General features: G+C 35.4%; 1 protein-coding gene across 1 annotated transcript in view; it reads right to left on the minus strand.

The window, feature by feature from the left end:
* Positions 1-25,086, minus strand: part of smash (smallish) — a 131,376-nt gene that overhangs the window by 21,825 nt on the left and 84,465 nt on the right. Inside the window, 7 exon segments of the mRNA XM_067099460.1 lie at positions 124-370; positions 497-642; positions 5,304-5,369; positions 11,892-11,999; positions 14,063-14,143; positions 15,168-15,260; positions 16,171-16,401. Of these exon segments, the coding sequence (XP_066955561.1) occupies positions 124-370; positions 497-642; positions 5,304-5,369; positions 11,892-11,999; positions 14,063-14,143; positions 15,168-15,260 (741 nt within the window). The 5' untranslated portion in view covers positions 16,171-16,401.

Raw genomic sequence — 25,086 nt, forward strand, 5'->3', positions numbered from 1 at the left:
AGAAACAAAAATTAATAAGGCATTTGGTCAGAGAGTGTTTAGTTTTTTTACAGAAAAATATGAAAAACACATTGCTATTGTGTTTCAGAATCATGAAGGAGGGTAAACGAAAATGAAACTTACAAGTGCTGAGGATGTATCGCTGATGTTGTCCTCAGCAAACACTCCATCACTACCAGTGTCGGATCCCGTGCAAAATCCGGCATCACTCTTTGCATCTTTGTTGTCTTGATCGAGATCTTTAACGTCATTCTCTTCGTGGGGGTCGTTTAGAGAAGACGTGCTCTTAGCAGAGCTCAGTCCCAAGTCTGCTAAATCATTATTATCGTCATCATGAACCACCAAGTTGTACCTTCGACCTCTTTTGGTCCTAGGAGGGGAGGAAAGGTAAGAAAACAAGAATCAGTGATAAAATACAAACGTGGACACTCGTATAAAACGGCATTATTTCAGTAACGAATGAAACCTAACGCAAGCTTTAAGCGCGGGCACTCACTTGTCCTCTCTCATCTCGCTGAATGTTTTACTCTTCCGTCTGGTGCGGCTAAATTCTTCTTCCTGTTCATTTTTCTTTATTTCTATCACCCTTTCGAGAGCTTCTTCGTTCCTTTTCCGTCGCGAGCTCTTCCATTTATCAAGGTTCTGGAAAGAACAGTTTCATTATCTTTTCCTATAAAACTATACAAAAAAGAGGCTATGCTTCTTTTTTGTAGACAAATATACCTAGCACTAAATATACGATAAAGCTACGATACAGAATTTACTGCTACAAAACGAGCTCCTTGAACTAACCCTGTAGTTGATTTCTAAACTCTCTTAGCTATTCTTTTACAAAAAATAAATATAGCATCACTAAAAAATTGATTTCCTTATGTCAGTTCCTGGTACGTGATATCTCACACATTTAAGTACCATGTAAAATATGAAAACTGCGCCAGTAAGGTTCAAGACATATACATTATGGCCTCTTAAAGACTACACTGCAACCTGAATCAAAACAACAACAGCTCTCCTATGAAATGATGCTGTGTCTTTAATTCATCATTAAATAATATCAACAACTTCTTGATCCACGAGATGAAAGAGTGAGAATGAGAGAGAAAACACTGGATGAATTTATTAAACCATAGTGCACTTTGAGAGTTTGAAACTCAGTGGTGTCTGCTTTGTGAAGAATGTCTTCTTCAGCAATGTAAAATCCTATTTTATGAAAGGAACTGCCCTAACATTCACAATACTTACAGTGTAATTGTTCACTGAATCCAGTGGTTTACTATTAAATGCAAAATACCACACTAGCCAGAACAATATAAAAGTATATATTGCCTATTACCTTTCATTACTTCTTTCAATTGAACACCATATTCTTTGGAAGCTTGAATTTCAAGTCAATGGCCCCTGTGGGTTTGTTCAATATGAGTATGGTTCATCTTCTGAATAATAATAATAATAATAATGACAACCTATCAGAGACTAACATTAACTTTTATTGTATTATCAACATCTAATAGAAAGTATCTTAAACAAGGAATGTATGAGTCCAAACAAACAAGTCCCACTATCATTATTAACGTCATTACATCACGTTTTCCCCTTTGTGAGGTTAGACCTGTCATGAATCCTCTCAACGCTCTTATGTCTTGCATAACTTCTGCCAGAATTCACATCTAATCAGCATCGCCATCTGACTTTGTCTCAATGCACTTTTCTACTAACCTTTGTCCTACCACCTCAGCATTCCCAAACCACAAAAATCTTTGATACATCTATGTAACTTCCTGCCTGGACGCCATAAATATATTCCAGGGAAAATCAAATTGCATAACAATTGGTTTTTGGCCTAACTAGAGACTACAGTATTTCCATGTGCTACTGTTGGAAACTCAACATTTTACTATATACTCATAAAAATACTAAACTTTAAAGTATATTATGTTGTAAAAGTAAATAGCGTATAATGGTACATAATGCCTGAAAAGGCAGTTAAGCTCATTGCTTCAACAGACAAAAGAATTCTTCAGGTATCCTCAAGGGTATGCATTATTCTATCATGAGGAAAGCCTCCTTGCACACCAAATGTTCATAATTGATGCAAGAAACCAAACGGAGGAACTGAAAGTATGATTTTCCCAGTATAAAATAAAATATATGTTCTCTAAACAGAATTTCAGTAATTTATTTTCAAGAGTCCATACAATACTATTAACAATTATCCTATTTTACTTCAGTGTAATAATCATCCTCCCGTCTTTGATTACAAATCTATAAAACTGACTTTGTGGGCCGTAATTTTCATAGGCCACATCCTAGTTGTAGGATGAAAGTTGTACTTGCAAAATTAAGTACTGTATTACTGCTACTAACTCCAGAGGAGTGGAAAACTGTAAAAGCTAGTAATTTACACCTGTAGCTAGTACCTCTGAGACAATGATTCATTCCCGGTTTTTATGCTGCTTTTATACGAACATCAGCTTTTCTGTATTAATTTTTATGCTCAGCACAATCACGATAACTGGTAACGGCAAATGAAATGCTGCAACATGCAAGGACGAAAAAGCTTGCAAGAGCCAAGCATGTTCACAATTTCAGCAATACAGAGGATAAAGGCTAATCAGCCCACATTCAAGACGACAATATGTTTCGAGTGAGAAAGGGCAATTTTTCGAATGATAAAACTACGAATGAACAGCAGACCTGTACAAAAACTACCAGTTTTTTTTTAAATACTTAAGTTATTAGCACTCAAGAAGGGTTTCGTCCCTACAATTAAAAGTGAACAGTAATACAACTGACTTTCTCCGAAAAGCACTTTCAGCTAATCGTCTGCTGGCTTTACAAGACAATCTAAGAATATGAAAGCTAGTGAATAACAGAATACTCATCCAAGAAATGGAACTCTGACAAGAAAATACTGACGATGATGCCAAATGCCTCAAGAATTCTTTTGTCTACTAACACTAAGGTAAACGGTGTTGAAGCACATATAAAATAGGAGGTTTGTTGAGTGTACTTTACAATATAACTTTTTGCAAATCCATTTTTAACTTGGCTAAAATTACAGACAGTACAGTATTCATAAAAAGTACTGTAAAAGCATGAGATATATCAGCAAAAGTTCAGAACACTTAAGAAAAACAAAATTCTCACAAACTGGACAGAAATTTAGTTACAGAAAACACAAAACAAGTTGAGTGAAATTTACAAGGAGCACATTTACACAAACTGTCACCAGCCCTCGACCGAAACACACTTACACATACACACACTGTAATGGCTATACCCACCAATAAATTATACATGGTAAAACTCATTAAAAAACCATAAAAGAATCCTAAGTTTAAGGTTCTAATGTCCGTTTTGGATCAAAATTAACAGCATCTACAGTATTCAGAAAGTGGAATTATGCAAGGGTAAAAAAAATTAAGAAATTCAAACCTTCCTGAATTCATACACAGGCTACATAATTCCCTTAAAGAATAAAGTATACTTTATACCTGACATTCATCAGAATTAGGATAATACTATTGGCAATACTTCTGCCACACAAATGAACAATGCAAGAGAGATCTCATGAATATATTACATACGTATGTATAACATATTTCTGTAATCATGCCATCTACTAACCCTACAAAAAATTTCTTGGACAAACCAAATGCTTCCATGAATATTAAAAGTAATAATATGTTAACAACTGCATTAAATGACAGTCTTTAGGTCACTGAACTTTTTAAAATTGATCATTTGAATTCTCAATTATGTATCAACTTCATACAATATCTACAGATTAAAGCTATCATACAATTATTAAAAAAGGTAAATTTGCTATTTCTGAACTATACTCAATTAACTACAATCATTATTAATATTATTTTTATTATTATGTAAGATCACTGAGTGGGGCTACTCAGCAATTTAAAATATCCTCAACTACTTGTGATAAAAGATGCAACTTGAATACATAGCTTTAGAACATAATCATTTCAAACAAAAAAATCATCATCAACTACTCAAGCATTTTATATGTAATGTATAGGGTTCCAAAACTAACGTAAAATATATATATCAATCTACATCACTATCAAATCAAGATCCGCAAATGTGAGAGAGGACAGGACTACATTAGGCCTACGCCAAAAACATGAATCAATATAGTGCATTATCTTGGGCTTACCGACTGAAGAATGGAGTGGTCAAAGTCATCGTACGATTCATAATTGTGTAGGGATGTAGTCAATTCATAGACAGTGAAAATTTCAGCCATGGCTTCCATAATATAGTATGTATGTGCTAGTGCACAAATGTATGCTTGATGTACACTTGATTAATTTCACTGATCTCAAATTACAGTGTTGAACATCTTACCAAACGATGAAATACCACTTTTAAAAACTCTTGCTACGTTCCGCAGACACGATATGACAAAATTACCCTGGTTAAAGCTAACTCCCAATGTTCAGCCTTTGGTATAACTCTTGCTGACTGCAATGAGAGTGAAGCGTGACCTAGTGGAACCTGGAACAGCTGCAACGGTGGCGCAAAGCTCGACAGAGAAGCCTTACAAAGCCGGCTTCCATTTCCTTAAACGCATAAGCAATGATGGTACTTACGAGTGTTACTCAACACTGCATCCCTGTGCAGTAACTTGAAGTGACAATGCTTAATAAAACCATACTTGTCAGTGTCTGTACACAGTCCTTTTTTTTTTTCATTCTGTGCGTGACCATTCGTTGCGGTCCACCATGCAACATAAAAAAATGATGCACCATACCGTACCTTTCCTTCTCAAAGTGAAATATGGTGTATATTGTACACATTTACAAGCTGATTTTCTATCCCTTGTCTAAAGCAAGATAACAAATGAAATTTTAAACAGAATACTGTACAATATGACTGTTAATTATTATAAGACTAGCACAATCAAAATGCTATGATGCATTTCATTACAGTGTACGGTACTTATAGTACACTGTAAGAACATAAGGCAAGATGTCAATCATCAAATGTGCAGTACAGTACTGCAAGTTTAGTACTGCTAGCTAAAAACTATAAATGCGTATTAAAATCACGACAACAGAGGTACAGTGCATATAAGGAGGAGACACAATGCGTACGAAATAAAACAAACAGCGCTGCGCTGTTCTCAAGCAAGGATTAGAAGCTATATGCCAGAAAGTCTATTTTGTACACAGATACAAGACAGCTTTGCACAGGGGGAGGACGAACAACAGGGTCAGAGAAGCACAACACGTAACAGAGAGAAAGCACGACATTGATGGGGAGAGTTTAAAACAAAGACTTACCGACTGCCAGTCTGCGCCTTCATCGTACGGGCTCTTGGATGAGGATGAGGAGGAGAAGGAGGGCTGCTAGTGGAGGAACGGACACTGTCAGTGGCTAGTTGACACATGCACCACACCCAACACTTTTGTTTGTAATTGTACACACACCATGTATCAATGCAACTTACACGCACACACACCTTGTATACATGCATGTTACCAAACATACTACCTTCATGTATCGATACACATTAAAAATGTCACATACTATAACATATACGGTAAGTATACCTGTGGCTGGTTAATTGAATGTGTACAGTAACGTGTATGCAACAAGGAGTTCACATTCATATGTATGGTAACATGTATACACAACATGTATTTGATATAGATGTCATTTATGATGCAATTAAGCTCAAGCTTATAGACAAATACAAACAAAAAATGTACCTGTATTTTACTGTGGTGTCTGCGCACTGTATTTACAATACTGTGGCCGAAGCTGACAGACAAATATTATTATATTTAATCGCACTTAATCAATCTTACTGGATGTAGCTGTACGGAGGACCCTCAGCATAATGACATGTAAAAACGTCTTTTTAATGTGATTAAGATTTTCAACTATCGAAAATTAATTTCCTTGTAAATCGGACTTTTGCAGAGGATCAATATGGACTGTCTGATAAAGGGTCTATTGGACATCTACTAAATCCCGAAAACTGATGCAAAATAGCATTATGTACTGTAATGTATTCAGAGGGACATAAAATAAAAAAATAAAGTCAAGCGTATAATCCTACAATTAACAGTTAGGTAAAAAAAATCAATTTAATAGGCTAAATACTGAATGTACACTATAATAGGTTACATAATCATTTAATCTTTTTCATTCAAATGAGAAAACCACTATCAAGGCAATGAACTGGAAGTTTTAAAAGGAATTCTCTATAAAATTAAACATTACAGTCCTCTGCTACATGAAAAATCTAGTTCTTCTGCCATTATTCAAATTCATAATCAAATTACCAGTGATGTAATATGAATCACGATATATGTATAAGAAACCTGCAAACTGTCAGCTTGGCTCAAAAATCACATGAAATAAAATAGCAATGGTCATGATTTATTGGACAAGACTGTACTGCGTTTATTCACCATCATTAATAATGTCACCACATAGACGACAAGAGTACAATGTATCTCAACAAACTAACAAAATATAAAAATTTTTACCAGGCATTTATTCACTTCAAACCATGACCACAAAACTTTTGATAACAGAGGCAAGTATAAATTTGAAAATATGATTTTCTGCTTTTTAAAAGGAATGAGTCTCCACTTCATGGAACTCAAAAGATGAAGGAAAAAATATGAATATGGTAGAGTACTCTTAAAATGTGTGTAAAGGACATTCGCTCTCCCAGTCATACCAAAAAAATGAATACAAACAAATTAATAAATAAGACTGAGGAGTCTGACAAATTTTAAATTATAGAAACATAAACGTAATACGAAAAATCAGACAAAGTTGAATGCCAAACAGTTTTGTGAATGAGTACTACAGTATTTCCCAGAGAACTGAAAATCCATGTTGATTCTTAATAAACTTTTGAAGATCCTGAAACAATCTGGAAACTTGAAATTGAGAGTTTTCATGAATAAAAAAGGTTAAGTTAAACTCCTCAGCCTACAATGTGCAGAGATGCGTACTGACAACATGTGAAGTGACTCAAAAAGGTCATGTAACAGTCACTTAGCACTCACTAATTTGAAACACAAAAAAATCTCTCTAGTGGAAAGCCTCTAAGAATAATTAAGGTTCTTCAAAGTGTGTTAAGATTTGAATAAAAAAATCTAAGGTATTAAAAATTAGCAAATAATGTGGACTATTCAAAATAATATCACTACAAAAACTTAAAAATGAACAAAAAGAAAAAATTTCAGTGAAAAACTCAAATTCACTTTTAAAATAATAGGTTATTATTATCTTTATAATAGTTAGTAAAGGTTAGTTTTTAAATCTTTTAGAAATTCAAGACTGATTAAAGTAGGCAATGAGGTCATTATTTTAATATGAGTTAAAGTGACTTCCATGACGGAACTGTTAAGAATAAAGTCCATCTCAAATACACTTTACCCTCAAGTGTTGAAACCTGTTTAAAACCTGTTTTTGGTCTAACGTACTGATGCTCAGTGGAGAACAAGGAAGGAAAAACCATAGATATTTTGTACTGCAAGGTATCGAAGCTGTGCAACAACAGTTCGATAATGAAATTGGGAAAGGAAGACTGGATACTTTTAAGATCCACAAGATGGATTAACAGTATACAAGAGTAAAAGTTAAATCAAGGCATCGCAGGAGGAAAGAAATCACCAACATTTGAAACAGTTTTATGAGGGGGCGGGAAAATGGAGCGTTTATGACAAGGCTTTGAAATGGAGTGATGTGTGGAGTTCATTCAGATACAAATGTATACAGTCATCTTAATTATTCTAAAACGTTACTTTTTCCTAGTCTATGAGAGTCAAACTTTAAATCTGATATTCACTTAGAGACAAACTATTTAATTTTGATGTTCAATAAGAGACAAGCTGTTTTGATATTTAATGTGAGACAAACTTCTTGCTCTACATATCACCATTTCAAAGGCTCAGCTCTGATCAATTCAAGGCTGTTATGCTGAAGCATAATCTTTGTAACTTCATAAAACTTTTAATAAGCTGAAAACTCTGGATATTTTATACTAACCTTTCCATGACTTAATGACTGAGAGAGACACCAGTTGCAAAATAATACCGACTACTACTGTATTGAACTTTAAATGCTATACATGGAGTACTTTAGTGCCTATTTATTCCCCAAAAGAGTACTTCCAAGAAACCCAGATTGAAACAAAGCTAGGCTGTCAAATAACTACTTACTTCCTTACCTACCACATATTTTGAGAGTTTTCACAACCAAAAACTACCTATAGAGTTACCCATCTAACAGACTAGATAAAACTCCCATAATGCCATTCATGTTGAATTGCTACAGTAGCCACAGTCATCTCCAGGCTAGAGAAAGCTGCTTTTACAATGTAAACACCATAGTTTGAACACAAGATTTAAAAGAGCCTACTTCCTATACAAAATGTATGGGATCAAGACGTCTCCAGCGTGTGGTATAGTATTGCCTTTCAGAACGGGTACAAGTTTTGGCTGTTAAAACATTATATTGCAAAAGGGATTTGAAATGGAAAATGGCACATCATTTCTTATTCATTTTTCCTGGGTATCATATTTTGCCTCTCATTTTTTAACTTGTGATGATAGCAAGTCTACTGCAACACACCCAGACTGCTACCAGAAACAATATACATTATTTTGATGGTGTACCAAAACACTTCATTTTCTGCCATTTTTAAAATGGTGGACAACCTTGTCAAAACGTCTTTGCTGCCAACTTAAGGTTACCTATTTTTTACAAGTGAAAATGCAAAAAAATAAGGAATAAAGAAAATTACAGCACTTCAGTCCTGATATTTATGTCACATCATGGTACTGAAAACCAAAGAGGCAAAGACGTAAGGTGAAAATTACACGAAGCTTTTCGCATACTTCAAACTTTCTTGAAGAATATATGTTCATCTTGAGATCAAAACAGGTTAAATGTTTGTATGGTAATCTGTAGCAGCAAACAGATTTTGATAGGATTATTTATAATTTAAAAAACGGCAGAAAATGTTCATTGTTCGGACATGCCACCAAAATACTGTACATGGCTTGTTTGTAGGTTAATCTGGTATAGAGTCTTAAGGCTGATGTGTGATATGTAATTCAACTGGAGAGTACATACTGATCCCATACTTGTTAACATGCAACTATGCCCTCTGATTCTAAACTGTAATGCTTTACCAATGTCTAATATGTATAGTAATAATAAATCAGCATTATACATGTGTAGCCTTGGCTTTATGCAGATGAAACACTAATTAAATTTTTTCACAACGCTGAATAAAACATATACCTCATCAAAATCCTTCTTTCGTCACCAATGTGATAAATTTATGGAATCTCAGGCTAACTCTTGCTACTGCTCAAACTACCTTCATCAAATTACAAATGAAGATTTTTCATGACTGATTCAGTATGGATGATTCATACTTTATTTCATTTTGGGAAATTAATTAGGAGATAGATCTGCAGTCATACATATTAAGAACGCCATCTTAACGCAACTGCTGTATACTGTATTCTAAGTTTTAAAAGCAGAGAAATCTAACATACGTCAATAAAAAATGTTTAACAAGTATGAATCACTAGTTGGAAACTCATGCAAGGCAAGTCTTGTCTTCAAAGCATATTAATTTCTTTTATACACAGTATTAGCATGCTTTCATACAAGCACCACTGAAACCAAAGAAGGCCCTCCTTGAAATTCCCCACATAAAAAGGACACAGAAATAATGTACTATGTGATGAAAAGTCATATAACCGGTCCATGCTCTTTCTATAGTTAATGAGCTATATTTTTTTCAAAAGGAGTTTGGATGTCTAATCGCTAAAACTGGTGCAAAATCTCTTTGCTGTGGAATACGATCTACGAAGGTCAAACTAAATGCTGATAACATAGAAAAGTTCTTGTTACGCACTTGTGATTAAATGCAAAACGTCTGAAAACAAGTTTCTCAATCCTCCCTTAGCCAGAACACTTTTTGGCAAACATCACTTGCAACTGCACTTTCCTTTGCAATTTAATCATTTTCATGATTTGAACCTTGTACTCACAGACATGTTGTCTCATTTATTTTATATAATTATATATACTGTGCACTGATTTACCAAAAACGAAGACAGTTCTAATTTTGCCGTCATAAAAAACCATATAGTACTGTACTGCAAAAACAATAAATATGACGTATGCAACACCATTTGCTTAAAAAGAACTAATTCTGTCTGCTATACAACAAAGCCACTTGTGGATTTGCATCCAATGTCACTCTTTAGGAAAAAAAATTCACACCAGGGATAGGTATATGAAGATTGGGTATTCTTTCAAATCACAGCTTCTGATCAATCAAGGGAATGTACGATACCAACTTAAGTGAATTTTGGCAATGGATGGCTTAACTCTCTGTTCCTAGACCACAGATTATTGTACACCTAAGGGTTTTCCTAGAATACAGTTCCAAATCAAATATTTGGGGTGGAGAAAAGTTTTCCCATAAAAATGTAATGACAATGTAAGCCTTCATAAAAAGCATGATAATCTTCTACTGTCAACTGACATTTGATATCACAGACTGATAAGATAATAGCATTGCTAGCAGTCACTAATATCCACCTTTAATCAGCAGTTCACATAACTTCTAAGCTTCAGATCCCAAGGTCATTTTTCTATTACTAAGAGCACAAGATATCTAAACTTAATCTCTACAAAAGGTCAAAACCCACCAAATTACTTTTATCGCAGACACTGATAAAATGCCTAAATAAACACATAAATTCTTTGGAAAACATTCTAAAAAATGAAGGCAAAATACCAGAATTTTTTCGTGAAGGCGGCTACATATTACGAATGGTACTTTTCATCACCACACACACTTCAGAAAACTGTTACACAGCTCCTTTCCTGGGATTTTAAATCTAGATATGACTTTGGTGGCTGATCAAATGATCAACTGTGATTTCTGTGGTACGGACTTTCTTATAATGAAGGAGGCGACATTTAAAACTGCACAAATGTATGTATACATTTCACCTTCCACAAACAACATAGGGACTGATTTTATTTCAAAGAATCCAATAACAGATAAATGACCTCTCCGGCATATTTCACCAGTCGATTAAAAAGACAAATCATCACCTATTACCTTGATACTGTAACTAAAAGAAGTCTTACTGAAAAGGTGAGCAATCTTCACCTATTATCTTGTTTACTAAAAGAAGTATTATTTTAAAAGATGAACAGACATCTTTTAGAAGCCAGAAAAATGGAAAAAAAAAATCTTTACAGTCTCATGAAGGAGTCTAAGTAAATGTCAGCTACTAAGAAAATGGTAAAAATACACTCAGAAAACACAAGGAAATAAGACTAATATGTTGTTATTTGGTTATTCCTAACAAATTAGTGAGAGACAGGCATTGCAGGGTTAATCACATTCACGTTTAAGTAAAATGTAAGTACATTTGAAATTTAAAATGTACAGGGTATAAATAAAAGGAATCACAGTGCCACAGCAAGGTCATAAGTTATAACAACATATAAAAAATAACATAACATTCTTTAATGCCAAAAAAAGAATACGGTAAATGATGATAAAACTGTGTACATGACAACACTAGGCTCAAAACTGTCAGTTTCGATACTAGTAATGTGTCATATAAATCATTTGCGACACTTTTTCGTGGAAGAACACAAGCAGAAGTGAGCGTAATGTAAACGCATGAAAAAGTTACAGCCTATTGGCTAAATACAGAATTTCTAAATAATGTAAACATATAAACAGGTTCAAATGAAAAGCCTCAATCACAGATCTCAAAAGTCAAAACACAGACTTCTTGCCATGGCACTTGAAAACTCTTCCTTCTGAGGGTTAACTGTCAAATCCCCATGCCACCTACTTCTTGCCATTCTTCCTCCTCCGCTATCAGGTGCTTCCTCATCGCCTTCACTGCTTCCGCCTTCTTGATCTGCTCTGTCGCAGTTTTGTAGAGGTTTGCTGGCCCAGTCTGGATAGGAAGAATGAGGTCATCTATTAATCAGGTTTCTTCTCAAAGACAAGGTGTATTTAGTGCTGGAGATTCTAATTCCTAGTCTGAATGGGGAGAGGGAGGCCATTATTTAATCAGGTTTTTCCTAAAAAACAAAATCTATATGGTGCTAGCGACTCTGATTACCGCAGTGTACGTCAGTACCTACAATACCTGTGTTTGCTGCATTTATCATAAATTGTAACATTCAGGATTCAACTTCTCTTCTAAGTGACAGCTGGACACAACTTGATGAATCAGGTATAAAGTACTACTATATATAATACTTGTCTTACATTCTACAGCAACCCATGAAGGCCTTCATTTTGTGAATACCATCAGTCTCAACCATATTTGGAAGATGTACTCATGTTGATAAATGACTGTGGGCTTCATGGAATACCCAGTGAATCAAAACAAAAAGCAAATACAATAATGTACTACACCTGAGTGATACTCACACTGAAAATTGTCTAAAAAATCTAGTTCTTTAATTCATGGAGTTTCCTGTGTAATCCTAAATAGCAATTTTAATACCTGTATGTCCTACTAGATACAATACAGTAATTAAAAGCAGACCATGATACAGTATGTACTGAACCAATCTACATAAAAATATGCCAAGATCTGTACTTCAAAATTACATCCACAGTAGCACATCTCACTTGACCATACTAAAAAAAAAATATTGTACAGTTAACAGGCAAAAAAAAAATTACCAAAAAAACATACATAATTCTGAAATGGCTGTTTTTCTAGACAGCTTGAGTTTTATTACCTTCGACTGCTGATACAAGTGGTTGGGGTAAATTGGTGGTGGCTTGAATAAAGAGAGAAAATACGTTTAAAACATGCACTGACATGAAGTCTTTTTAGTGTCATTAAATTAAAACTCCACAGATCAGCTGTAGGGTTTTATTCATTACCACATAACACACCCTACACATTATAATCAGTATCAGAGAAAAGAGTTTAATGACTACAAGAGACTGTAGAATACCATTAGCTGCAACATACACTGCAACAGTCATTGATGATGATGATGATAAAGTATGGGTAAGTATTCAGTATTTTCACACATTTAAATCTCACTGGCCTTGAAACATATGAGCATTATTTGGGCATTTGAATCTATGAAAATAATTCTAAAATAAAAAAATTCCTACAAACATGGTTGGAGAAGATTTATGTACATTTCCTCAGTTTTCCTCCTACCATTTTAAACTTCTCATGAACAACTTTCAAAGACTTTCAAGCCCTTTCTGTACAACTCAAGTAGATAAGAAGGCTGCAGATGCAAGAGGAATATACAAAGATACCAAATATGATATCTGGAAGTGAGCACAAGATGATGTCTTTAAATTCCAAAATGAACTAATGAATCAAACCAGTTCCAGGTAAGATTGGATAATCGATCACATGATACATTTCTGGGTTCCTTTCCACCTAGGAAAATTATTACTGTATTATAATAAAAGTACTTCAACAACACCAGTATCAACATTTAGACTTCTCCAGGGCTTTCCCCACAAGTTTGTTATTAAATGAGAGGTAAAATATGGTGGCAGGCAAAATGAAAGTTGGAAAACTAAGAGGAAGGAACCAAAGGGAATGGAAAAAAGTAAAAGGCAAAGAGTACTGTAGCAGCCAGCCAAAAGAATGCTGCAATTGACCTTGGGTAGTACTGCAGTCAGAATGCTGGGCAAGGAAAATGGACATTGACTGACTAAATGTATGAAAGAGCACCAGCCAGTAATTTTGATACTGTAACGGCACCAGTCAGTCATTTTTATGCATTCTTTCATTTCTGCATTCTTGGAAAGCACCTGCTCAAGTCATGAAGAATGGCTATTCTGCATCCTTTGGGCAAACAATGGTAGATATCTAAGAAATATCTAAATAATATGCGTACTGTTAAGTTTTCTTCTTTTACGAACTGAACACCAATGTGCAAAAGTACTGAGCAAAGTCCAAATGAAAAATAATGTTCCAAAAATGATTATTTCATGCACAATGCAAGACACCTAGATATTTGTACGTACCTTGACGAACTGCATGGCAGTTTCATTTGCTTTGGGGGCCATTCTGGTGATTCTGGAGGGTACATACTCATCTGTTTTGTCCTGTAAAGGAAAAGCAAGAAAATAAGACCACAGACCAGACATTGAGAAACCAATGGTGCTTCTACCTGGTTATGGCTAGAAGCACAATGTTTAAAGAATACAGTAAATAACTATTTCCTATCATTACAGATATCAAGTTTAAGGGTACAGCTCATTCTCCTTAGTAACTGCTACCTCCAAAAATTCAAAACTTAACTGTGGGTACTACTGTTTAGCTTTCTTACAACAACATCCCACAAATGTAAACAGTTAATGTGCCAATATCTAAGAGAGTCTAGCTAATCAGATATCTAAGAATATACTAAACAATTTCAAGAGGAGTACACTGTATCTGCAACCAAAAGAGTTTTGGATTACTGAACTAACAGAAACATACCACATTTGGCATTTCTAAAACATACAAACAAATAAATATAAACATAGTTCAGCATATAAATGCACAATATCCAGCTAGCTTTTATGACAGTACTGGCTGTAAGGTCAGTGAGAATAAAACTCAAAAAAACTGGTGACTGTGTCAATACAAAAAAAACCTTCCCTCTGTACAAGATCTGAAGAAACTCTGTGTAACCTTACATTTCAACTAACTATAATTCAACCACAAATGGATTTTTAAATCATGGGTTTATTTGATTCTCTTTTCCATGTTTAACTCATGTTACTTGAATTACTTCATCAATTCAGTCTTTTCAACTTTCTACTAATAATGTTTATTACTAATACTAAAAATCACCCATGCTAATCACCATTGTCTCCAGTCATTTTGGTCTTCCAGAGCTTACTAAACGCATTGCTACAGACACTGCATAAACAGTATAGGGTTATATGTATGTACGAGCAATACGGTACACTATAAGGAATATATACATATATAGTATTCAGTGTATAAATACATATCATATCCTTATCAGTGGTATGTTACACACCATCGACCTTGATGATGATAGAGAAAACAAAATGCATTCAATACATATCAGACTCTCACTGAAATACCAAGTCTAAGTAACAGCAATGAAAGACTTACACTTTTATCCGCAAGGCAATCGAGGGACTTCGTCCTCGAAGGGGCATTGCTGTTGTTGGCCCCATAGCTTGCGTACCGCACGTTCCCCGGCATCTAAGGAGGAAATTCAAAGTTCATTAATAAAACAATGTGCTGGGACTATGCAATGTCGACTTGGTAAAACCTTTCTTAAGCCAGAAGTACAATTGTACTTGTATTCTTTGGTCTCATTTCAAAGTACTATAAAGCTGTTCCTCAGGATTTATAAAAAAAAAATAAGCATGAATGATGGGGCTGTCATAAAGCTTTCAAAATCAAGCCAGAAAAATGATAACTGGTTCTGACAGCATCACAAATAAAAATACTGCAGATACACTGACATTGAATTGAGTCAGTTTTGACAAATTCAGCCTTGGGGGTTTATTAATCCATGTTGGTGATTCTACAGCTGCTCTATACCATGTCAAAACCAATCTCTGAATAAAATGGATAATATTTGTTAAATAAGTATCACATTAGTTAAACGGCTGCCTTCCATAAGTTCCTGCTGACTGATGCAGCATTTGTAGAAGTGTCTGTGACTTCAGTAACCTAGTTTTTAAAAAGTGGGCCTTTAATTTTGTTGTTTAAAACAATAGGTTCAGAGATACTACAGAACAATGAAATACTGTAGTATATCTTTAACTTGAATAAATGATAAAAGGATACTAACATAAATATTACGAGATAAAAAAAAAATAATTAGTTGATGAAAAGAAAAGCTGACTCCCAAAACGTTACCAATGAATATTAGCAGTCAAAATATGTGCAGTCAAAACATATCAGTTAAAATAAAAATTTTGGGTTTTCTTCACAAAAAAATGGATAATATTTATCTTTAATTAAAATTTTACAAACACATTAGGTATACGGGTATAAAACAAGTTTGAAAACCCCAATTCAGGGATTATGACTCTAAGATAAGACTTGACTCAATAAAAAAATGAGAATATCCTTACCATCAACCACGCCACTGGGTACCTACCTTGGGTATCTGAAGGCAGGTTACCAATCAGTGCTGCAAGGTATGCCTTGGGCCATCACGGGGGGAGCTTCAGATAATTCCCAAATGCCTTGCCTCTTGTCCAGTTCTATGGGGGTCAAATTTCCCTTAGTACAAGCTCGTCCTAAATCCAATTGTGAATGCGGTGTAGACTCAAGTCTTCTACAGTCTTTCAGTTATCACAGATGGGATATTTAGCGTCACGCCTTACATCTGAAATAAAATTAAAAAATGTAACAGTTGCAAATGCAGTAACACAATGCAATAAATACAAACAGGCTTTATTATATGTGAGACTCTCTTTGTAAAGAACCCAAACACAAATGATTTCATCTATGGTACAAGGTATCAAAGAGAACTTGCTACATCCTAAGATCAATACCAAACAAATAATGACACTCAGCCTAGGTCAAACTATGACAAAACGACTGCCCACTTGGCTAAAGTGGTGAGGTTGGGTCTATCCCAGCTCTAATAAATGTATCTGAATTTGACATATATAAGCAGCAATAGACTTTTATCCTTCTCATGGTCAGGTCGGCAACGTGACCACGTTCTGATACTCTGGATGCAGGTTCGAATCCTGTTACCGGACTTCAGAATTATTTCATGTTCTTCCATTTGGATCTAAGGCTTTGCAGTGAAAAGTGTACCCAAAAAGTGTGACGAATTTGAGGAGTTAAGAAGGCACTGTGGTTTTTCCATAGCATACCTATCGGGTAAAAAGTGACCAGTAGATTTTATTATATATATATATATATATATATATATATATATATATATATATATATATATATATATATATATATATATATATATATATATATATATATATATATATATATATATATATATATATATATATATATATATATATATATATATATATATATATATATATATAAAATATATATAATCAGTTTTATATAACAGGCCATAACAAGACTGTTGTCCACTGACATATAAACATCAGCTAATATTAGGCAAGGCAATCTCGCATTCGATACCATCTCATCCCCAGAGCAATTACATAGTAATTACTGGCAGCTGTTGAATAGTGATGTTGCAAGGTGGGGCAATCACCCACTTATTATTATTATATTATATTTCAAATGCTAGGGCAAACCAAGTCTTGCAAGTTCTATTATCAGGCTTTGTTACTTTCAGAGGTATGGATCTTAATCCTAAGCCCAAAGTCTGCTACTCTATTCAGGCTTAGGGCTGGTATGACACAGGACGTGAAATTACGATGCTATAGGGAGGAACCCACACAAGGTAGCAACAATGATAATGATGATATGACGACGGCCATGTTGAGGATGGAGAAATACACGTGTGTAACAAAGTATGGGGCAAGTAGACAATAACTATAACATATGGCATATTATTCGGAAGACTGTGAAGAAAGTGATTATTATTATTATTATTATTATTATTATTATTATTATTATTATTATTATTACGGAGACCCTCTCGTAAACACATCCCGTTAAAATTATGCAAGAGAAAAGTACGAATTTATTATCATTATTATTATTATTTATTATTATTATTATTATTATTATTATTAAAAAATCAAGGACGCATTTGCAGAATTTAATTCATCATAAAGCTTCTCTATTATTGTAACTGATTAACAGTGGTTATGAAAACTGACGTCACAATATTATTGCAAGTTGAATTCTGCTGACGAAGCCATAACTCTTATTCTCCGTAGGGGGTTAGTGCCACCACTGCACCTCACGTGGTGCACTGTAGGCATAACTTAAGGGTCATTGCAGCATCCCTCCTTTTACTGTACTTCCGTTCATATTCGCTTTCTTTCACCTGACTTTCCACCCTCTCAAACAATTGTTTCATAATGCAAATGCTCAGAGGTTTTCCTCCTGTTAAACCTTTCAAACCTCTTACTGTCAATTTCCGTTTCAGCGCTGAATGACCTTGTAGGTCCCAGCGCTTGGTCTTTGGCCTAAATTCTATATTCAATTCAATTCGATTCAAAAGCGATTGGATCAAATAGTAAGACTTTCAGTGTTGCACAGAAAATGACGACAAGAGTTAAAAAGTGACCAGCAAACTTTGCACAAAGTGCTGAGTCATGGGGGGTACAGGTGATGTGGGAGAGAGAGACAGAGGGAGAGAGAGAGAGAGGAGGGCGTGGGCCATCGAAATGACCGGAAGGAGGGGTGGAGGGGGTTAGGGGGAGGGGGAGGGGTGACGAAAGGTGAAATTAGTTGATGATTGCGGAGGCTGAAATACACTACGGTTTGTCATTGTATCAGTAAATCTTGGCGTTAGTAAATCTTATTTGATGATGATAATTATCACCAACTTATTGTATCAGAATGACTATCCCCTACCCCTATCATTAATAATGTCTTTAAAGACTAATATTACTATCAATGATTCATAACCAAAATTATAATCATCAATCATTTCATAATTATTATCACTGTCATCTCTGCTGATACTAAATCATTTAATTCTTTTATCAGTATTTTAATTTCTAATTGGTAATGCTTTGACATGACCATCCCTGAGTACAATATACACAAGTGTCTCTGTTGGTAGGGATGAGTGCAAAGGTCCACATCAGCATTCATCATAGTTATTTCAACAATAAATAAATGAATTACTTTTATATAGTATATATTTATATAAATTTCTGACTCAAATCGGGATCGAACTCATTTCTCTCAAATGAAAAAGGCCAGGGCGCTACCAACTGACCCACACAGGAAAGACGACACTGCTGCCAACCAAGCCACACAACTGAAAGACCTGGGTTCGATCCTGATGTGAGTCAGAAATTTATTTCTGTTCCACAGGTGATTGTGAGTGAGTTGATTATTTCTAATATATATATATATATATATATATATATATATATATATATATATATATATATATATATATATATATATATATATATAGAGAGAGAGAGAGAGAGAGAGAGAGAGAGAGAGAGAGAGAGAGAGAGAAGCCAAATCAATGAACAAAATCTCGAGGTTATTGAATGAATTAGTGTTTAAAAGGCTCGGCTCTTCTCACGAGCGCAGGGAGAGAGAGAGAGAGAGAGAGAGAGAGAGAGAGAGAGAGAGAGAGAGAGAGAGAGAGAGAGAGAGAGAGAGAGAGAGACCAACAACAAGAAGACCAGTCGTCCTTGTGATGACCAAATTCCTTACCCAGTAACCTTACAACGCACACACACACTCAGGGGTTCCAGGATAAGACCACAGGGGAAAAAAAGCTTCGTTATTACCGGGGAAAATCGTATTCTCTCTCTCTCTCTCTCTCTCTCTCTCTCTCTCTCTCTCTCTCTCTCTGTGTAAAAGACAAACACATTAACTCACGAGAAGCATATATATATATATATATAGGAGAGAGAGATAGAGAGAGAGAGAGAGATATAGAGAGATATATATATATATATATATATATACATAGAGAGAGAGAGAGATATATACAGAGAGAGAGAGAGAGAGAGAGAGAGAGAGAGAGAGAGAGAGATCACCTGACGAATAGTTTTAACCCGTCCTCATCCGGTATTGGGGCTTACCTCATCGAGGCCCTTCCAACCCTATTTGCATTCTGACATTCGTAATAGTTATTATAATCAGTGATGCTGCTTGCTTGCTTGAGAGAGAGAGAGAGAGAGAGAGAGAGAGAGAGAGAGAGAGAGAGAGAGAGAGAGAGAGAGAGAGAGAGAGAGAGAGAATAGTTCCAACCCAAACCTCTGACATTCGAAAGTTATTAAAATCAGTGACATTAGTTTCTTGAGAGAGAGAGAGAGAGAGAGAGAGAGAGAGAGAGAGAGAGAGAGAGAGAGAGAGAGAGAGAGAGAGAGAGGACCTTGGAGTCTTAGGAGAGTGGATGGAAAAGGTAATTACGAGAGAATTCGAAATTATTTTGAAACGATTAGCGCCAATGAATTTGACACTTACGCAACTAGCACCAAATTGATCGAAGTATTGCAATTCAATTTCATCAGCTCTTACGCAATTCATGCAATTTATTGGCAGAATTTTTGAAATAATTAAATTAATAAGAGTTTTTAATTAGAAATGAATGTGCTGGATTACATTACATTGATAACTGTCTCTTAAAATAATGGAATGTACTGAATTACTCTACAGCAATAACAGTTTCTTCTTATAAGAATGGAATGTACTGAAGTACATTACATTGATAATCGAGAGAGAGAGAGAGAGAGAGAGAGAGAGAGAGAGAGAGAGAGAGAGAGAGAGAGAGAGAAAGACTTCTCGACCACCTGAACTCTGGGTAAACTGACAAAAATACTGAAAACATTTCATCATTCATTTTTTCTGAGTCTGTGCGACTGATGTTCTTTGAACACTGTTCAAGGAAGCTCTTGCAGTGACACAGGTGGGACTTTGGAACCTTACTGTACCTCCTTTCATATTCTGTTTCTTCCATCTTACTTTCCAGCCTCTCCTAACAACTGATTCATAGTGCAACTGCTTTGAGGTTTTCCTCCTGTTACACCTTTCAAACCTCCCTTTCTCTCAATTTCCGTTTCAGCGCTGAATGACCTCATATGTCCCAGTGCTTGGCCTTAGGCCTGAATTCTATATTCAGTCCAATTAACACTTTGGAAGTTATGAAGTAAAATTGATAATCACTATAATAAGTCATTATTCTATCCCTGATATAATCTCATGATTCTATGAGTCACCATGACTGACCTTCATCTCTCTGATTTTATCTCACTTTATCAATTATACTTTATCACTTATTTACTGACTATGCATCGTACACTTAGCTAGAGTCTACTCTCCATTTGACTATGACAAAAAAAAAGTAAAAGATGCTGCGAAGTTTCTTCGGCGCAATCGAGTTTTCTGTACAGCATATAATCAAGGCCACCGACAACATCTATCCTTCGGTGGTCTCTGTATAATGTTGTATGAGCCGCGGCCCGTGAAACTTGAACCACAGCCCGGTGGTGGCCTGGCCTATATCGTTGCCAGATGCACGATTATGGCTAACTTTAACCTTAAATAAAATCAAAACTACTGAGGCTAGAGGGCTGCAATTTGGTATGTTTGATGATTGGAGGGTGGATGATCAGCATAGCAATTTGCAGCCCTCTAGCCTCGGTAGTTTTTAAGATGTGAGGGCGGACAGAAAAAGCGCGGACAGAATTACGTGCGGACGGACAGACAAAGCCGGCACAATATTTTCCTTGTACAGAAAAGTAAAAATTTGTATACCTTCGTCACCTTTGAAAAAAAATTTGATATTTAAAGTAACAAAAAAAAATTTATATGATCTTTAGAAAAAAAAATTAGGAAGCACAACAAGAAAATACCTTTAGTATATTAACTGAAGAAAAAAAATATGAAAAAATAACTCCTTGTTATTATTCAATATCGTGACGGTGGGAGCCATGAACTTTAAACTTGGAAGAATGAGGTTCCTGTTTTCATTTTAAATCTCCTGTCTTTATTTTCTTTATTTTCTTTCGGATGAAGAGGAAACTGATGATAATGGATAATAGGGGGTGGCCTCGAAAGAAAACATACACTACAGTTGATGTAAGTTTCTTTCGGCGCAATCGAGTTTTCTGTACAGCCGCTACGGCGTATAATCAAGGCCACCGAAAACAGATCTATCTTTCGGTGGTCTCGGTATAATGCTGTATGAGCCGCTGCCGGTGACGCTTTAACCACGGCCCAATGGTGGCCTGGCCTGTATCGTTGCCAGAAGCACGAGTATGGCTAACTTTAAGCTTAAATATAATGAAAACTACTGGGGCTAGAGGGCTGCAATTTGGTACGTTTGGTGATTGGAGGGTGGATGATTGACATACCAATTTGCAGCCCTCTAGCCTCAGTAGTTTTTAAGATCTGAGGACGGACAGACAAAAACGGCACAATAGTTTTCTTTTACAGAAAACTAAAAGGAGCTAAAAATCTACAACTACAACTACAAAACCATCAAACAACCTTCACAACAACACACACAGACTCATCAGCAACACGACGAACCCTATCTACTTTACATCACTCAAATTTTTAATTTTATTTGAAAAATAGTTGAAAAAATAATTATTTTTGTAATTCTACCCAGATCATAAATCTCTCTCAGCTGTCAAAATGATAAGGAATGATTTAGTCAGAGCTCTCATCTTAGCAGGTATTAGTCCTCCCCCGTGGGATCGAATGTGACTTAAATCACGTAGAGAAGATAGACCGCGCCTTTAGGTAATTTTGAGAGAGAGAGAGAGAGAGAGAGAGAGAGAGAGAGAGAGAGAGAGAGAGCGTTATGAAGGTCTATACCCAGAAGTGGCAAAAATCTACCGCATTCTTTTTTTCCCGGCGAAGAAATGTTTGCCTTCACGCGTGCTTGCGCGCTCGTTTGTCTATCCGCTTGGCCGCATTTTCTCACGTCAGTTCTGTTCGCATGTCTGTCGTCGGGGTTAACTGTCTCACGCGCAAAAATACTTTCAGAGAGGCAGACATTCAAACAGTGCTGTCTTCTTTATTTGCATGTCTGAGAGAGAGAGAGAGAGAGAGAGAGAGAGAGAGAGAGAGAGAGAGAGAGAGAGAGAGAGAGAGAGAGAGAGAGAATTTTAAAATCTTAAGAACCTGCATGAATATTGAGAGAGAATATATATATATATATATATATATATATATATATATATATATATATATATATATATATATATATATATATATATAGAGAGAGAGAGAGAGAGAGAGAGAGAGAGAGAGAGAGAGAGAGAGAGGATACTAACATTCTAACTTTAATTAATTAATAAGTCAATTATTGTCATTTTTTTATTATTATTATTATTAAAAAACGTAAAATACTCTGAGTTTTATTATTATTATTATTATTATTATTATTATTATTATTATTATTATTATTATTATTATTATTATTATTATTATTATTATTATCATTTTAGCGATTATTTAGCGATTGTCCCGGAGAACGGTATAAAAATATTCTTCCATTGAAACCGAAGGATTTCTACGCAAGAAATGGTTTGAGAAATGCAATTTTGCCAACATGTGTCATATTCCGAGTTATTAAAGTTCAAGGCAAGAATCTTTTTCGTAAGAATTGGAGAAAGGTTAAGGGAGACATCTGTCTGAATAATAATAATAATAATAATAATAATAATAATAATAATAATAATAATAATAATAATAATAATAATAATAATAATAATAAAGGTCTGCAGAATTTCCCTTAACAAAAATGAATTGTCACATGAACTTTGAATTGCGATTTTTTCAACAAAAAATTCCATGTTTCCTTCGCTTCTATACTTCAATTCCTTCCAATTCCCCCCCTTTTCAATTATCTGCATTATCTTACAGTCCTGCAATTCCCCCCTTCCATAACACTATTTTTCACAATCATTTCCACATCAGAAAATTCCACGTCTACCTCGCCTATACCGTCCTTGCAATTCCTTCCAATTTCCGGTTCCAATATCGCCATTTTCACATCCTTCAATTCCTTCCAATTCCCACTTCCATTATCACCATTTTCACAAAAGAAAATGTCACGTCCACTTTGCTTATATACTTCAATTCCTTCCAATTCCCCATTTTCAACTATCACCATTATCGTAGTGACCTTCAATTCCTTGCAATTCCTCTTTCCATTATTGCTATTTTCTTAACCTTTTCCACGAAAGAAAATCCCATGTCCAGCATGACTATACCGTCATTCAATTCCTTCCAATTCCCACCTTTTCAATTATTGGCATTTTTTACAGACTTTCAATTTCAGTTCCTTCCAATTTACCTTCAATTCCTGATTCCTCCTTCGATAATCATAATGCTCACAAAAGAAAATTCCACGCCTATTTCGCTTACAATTCCCCCTTTCAATTATCAGTATTATCTTCAATTTCTTCCAATTCCCCTTTTCCATTATCAGAATGATCTCATCAACCTTCAATTCCCCTTTTTCAGATGATCAGCAGCTTCTTACCGGCCATCAATTCCTTCCAATTCCCCCTCCCATTATCACCATTTCACAGAAGGCACTACACAAACTTTTAAAATAATCTCACCCTCCCGATCCACTGAGTTCACGAGCCTGGTATATAATACCAACTCCCAGCTACTGTGTGTCTCCCAGTGCTTACTTCTTCTTCTTCTTCTTCTCATTTCGGACAAAGAATTCAGGACCCGTTGTTCTTCTATTTCTTCTTCTCCTCCTTCCTGCTGCTGATAGCTGCTACCAAGTCTCTCTCTCTCTCTCTCTCTCTCTCTCTCTCTCCATAACCCGAGGCCCACAGCCTGTCTGTTAAACAGAAAACCGCAAGACTCCGAGTTATGGTCAATATATCAATTGTATACTTTAATTGCTCTACGTGACAGCAGCCCCAAAAGGAATTAGGAATTCTTATTCTTCTTCTTCCTCCTGTTTCTCTGTTTCGGGGCGAACTCCCCCCCCCTCCCCCTAGTGGCTGCTAGAGGGCAATTCGATTTGAATACATTTGCGCACGGCATTGAGAAATACACGTCCTGCGTGTGTTTTAAGTATTATTGAAATAAATTCAGTTTACGAATGCAGAGGAATTCTAATAGGCAATAACTGTGGACTGCACGAAATTCGGCAACTAATTTTAGCCACGAGTTCGAGCCTTCCCCAAGGCGATGAAAAATCACTGGCTCCGTATCTTGATTCATGATCAGTTACTGCTGCAGTGTGGGGTCTGAGGTGGGAATTTGAAGCCAACATTCCTTGGAAGCTTAAAGAGTTTCAAGTCAGTCATTTACTGAAATAATTCAATAATAATTAATAATAATAATAATAATAATAATAATAATAATAATAATAATAATAATATAACGTAAAACTTTACTTTAGTTCCGCGCCCCGATTCCCGCTAGTCGTCCTATATCG

Source organism: Macrobrachium rosenbergii, chromosome 55 (assembly GCF_040412425.1).
Source record: "Macrobrachium rosenbergii isolate ZJJX-2024 chromosome 55, ASM4041242v1, whole genome shotgun sequence".
Taxonomy (NCBI): Eukaryota; Metazoa; Arthropoda; class Malacostraca; order Decapoda; family Palaemonidae; genus Macrobrachium; species Macrobrachium rosenbergii.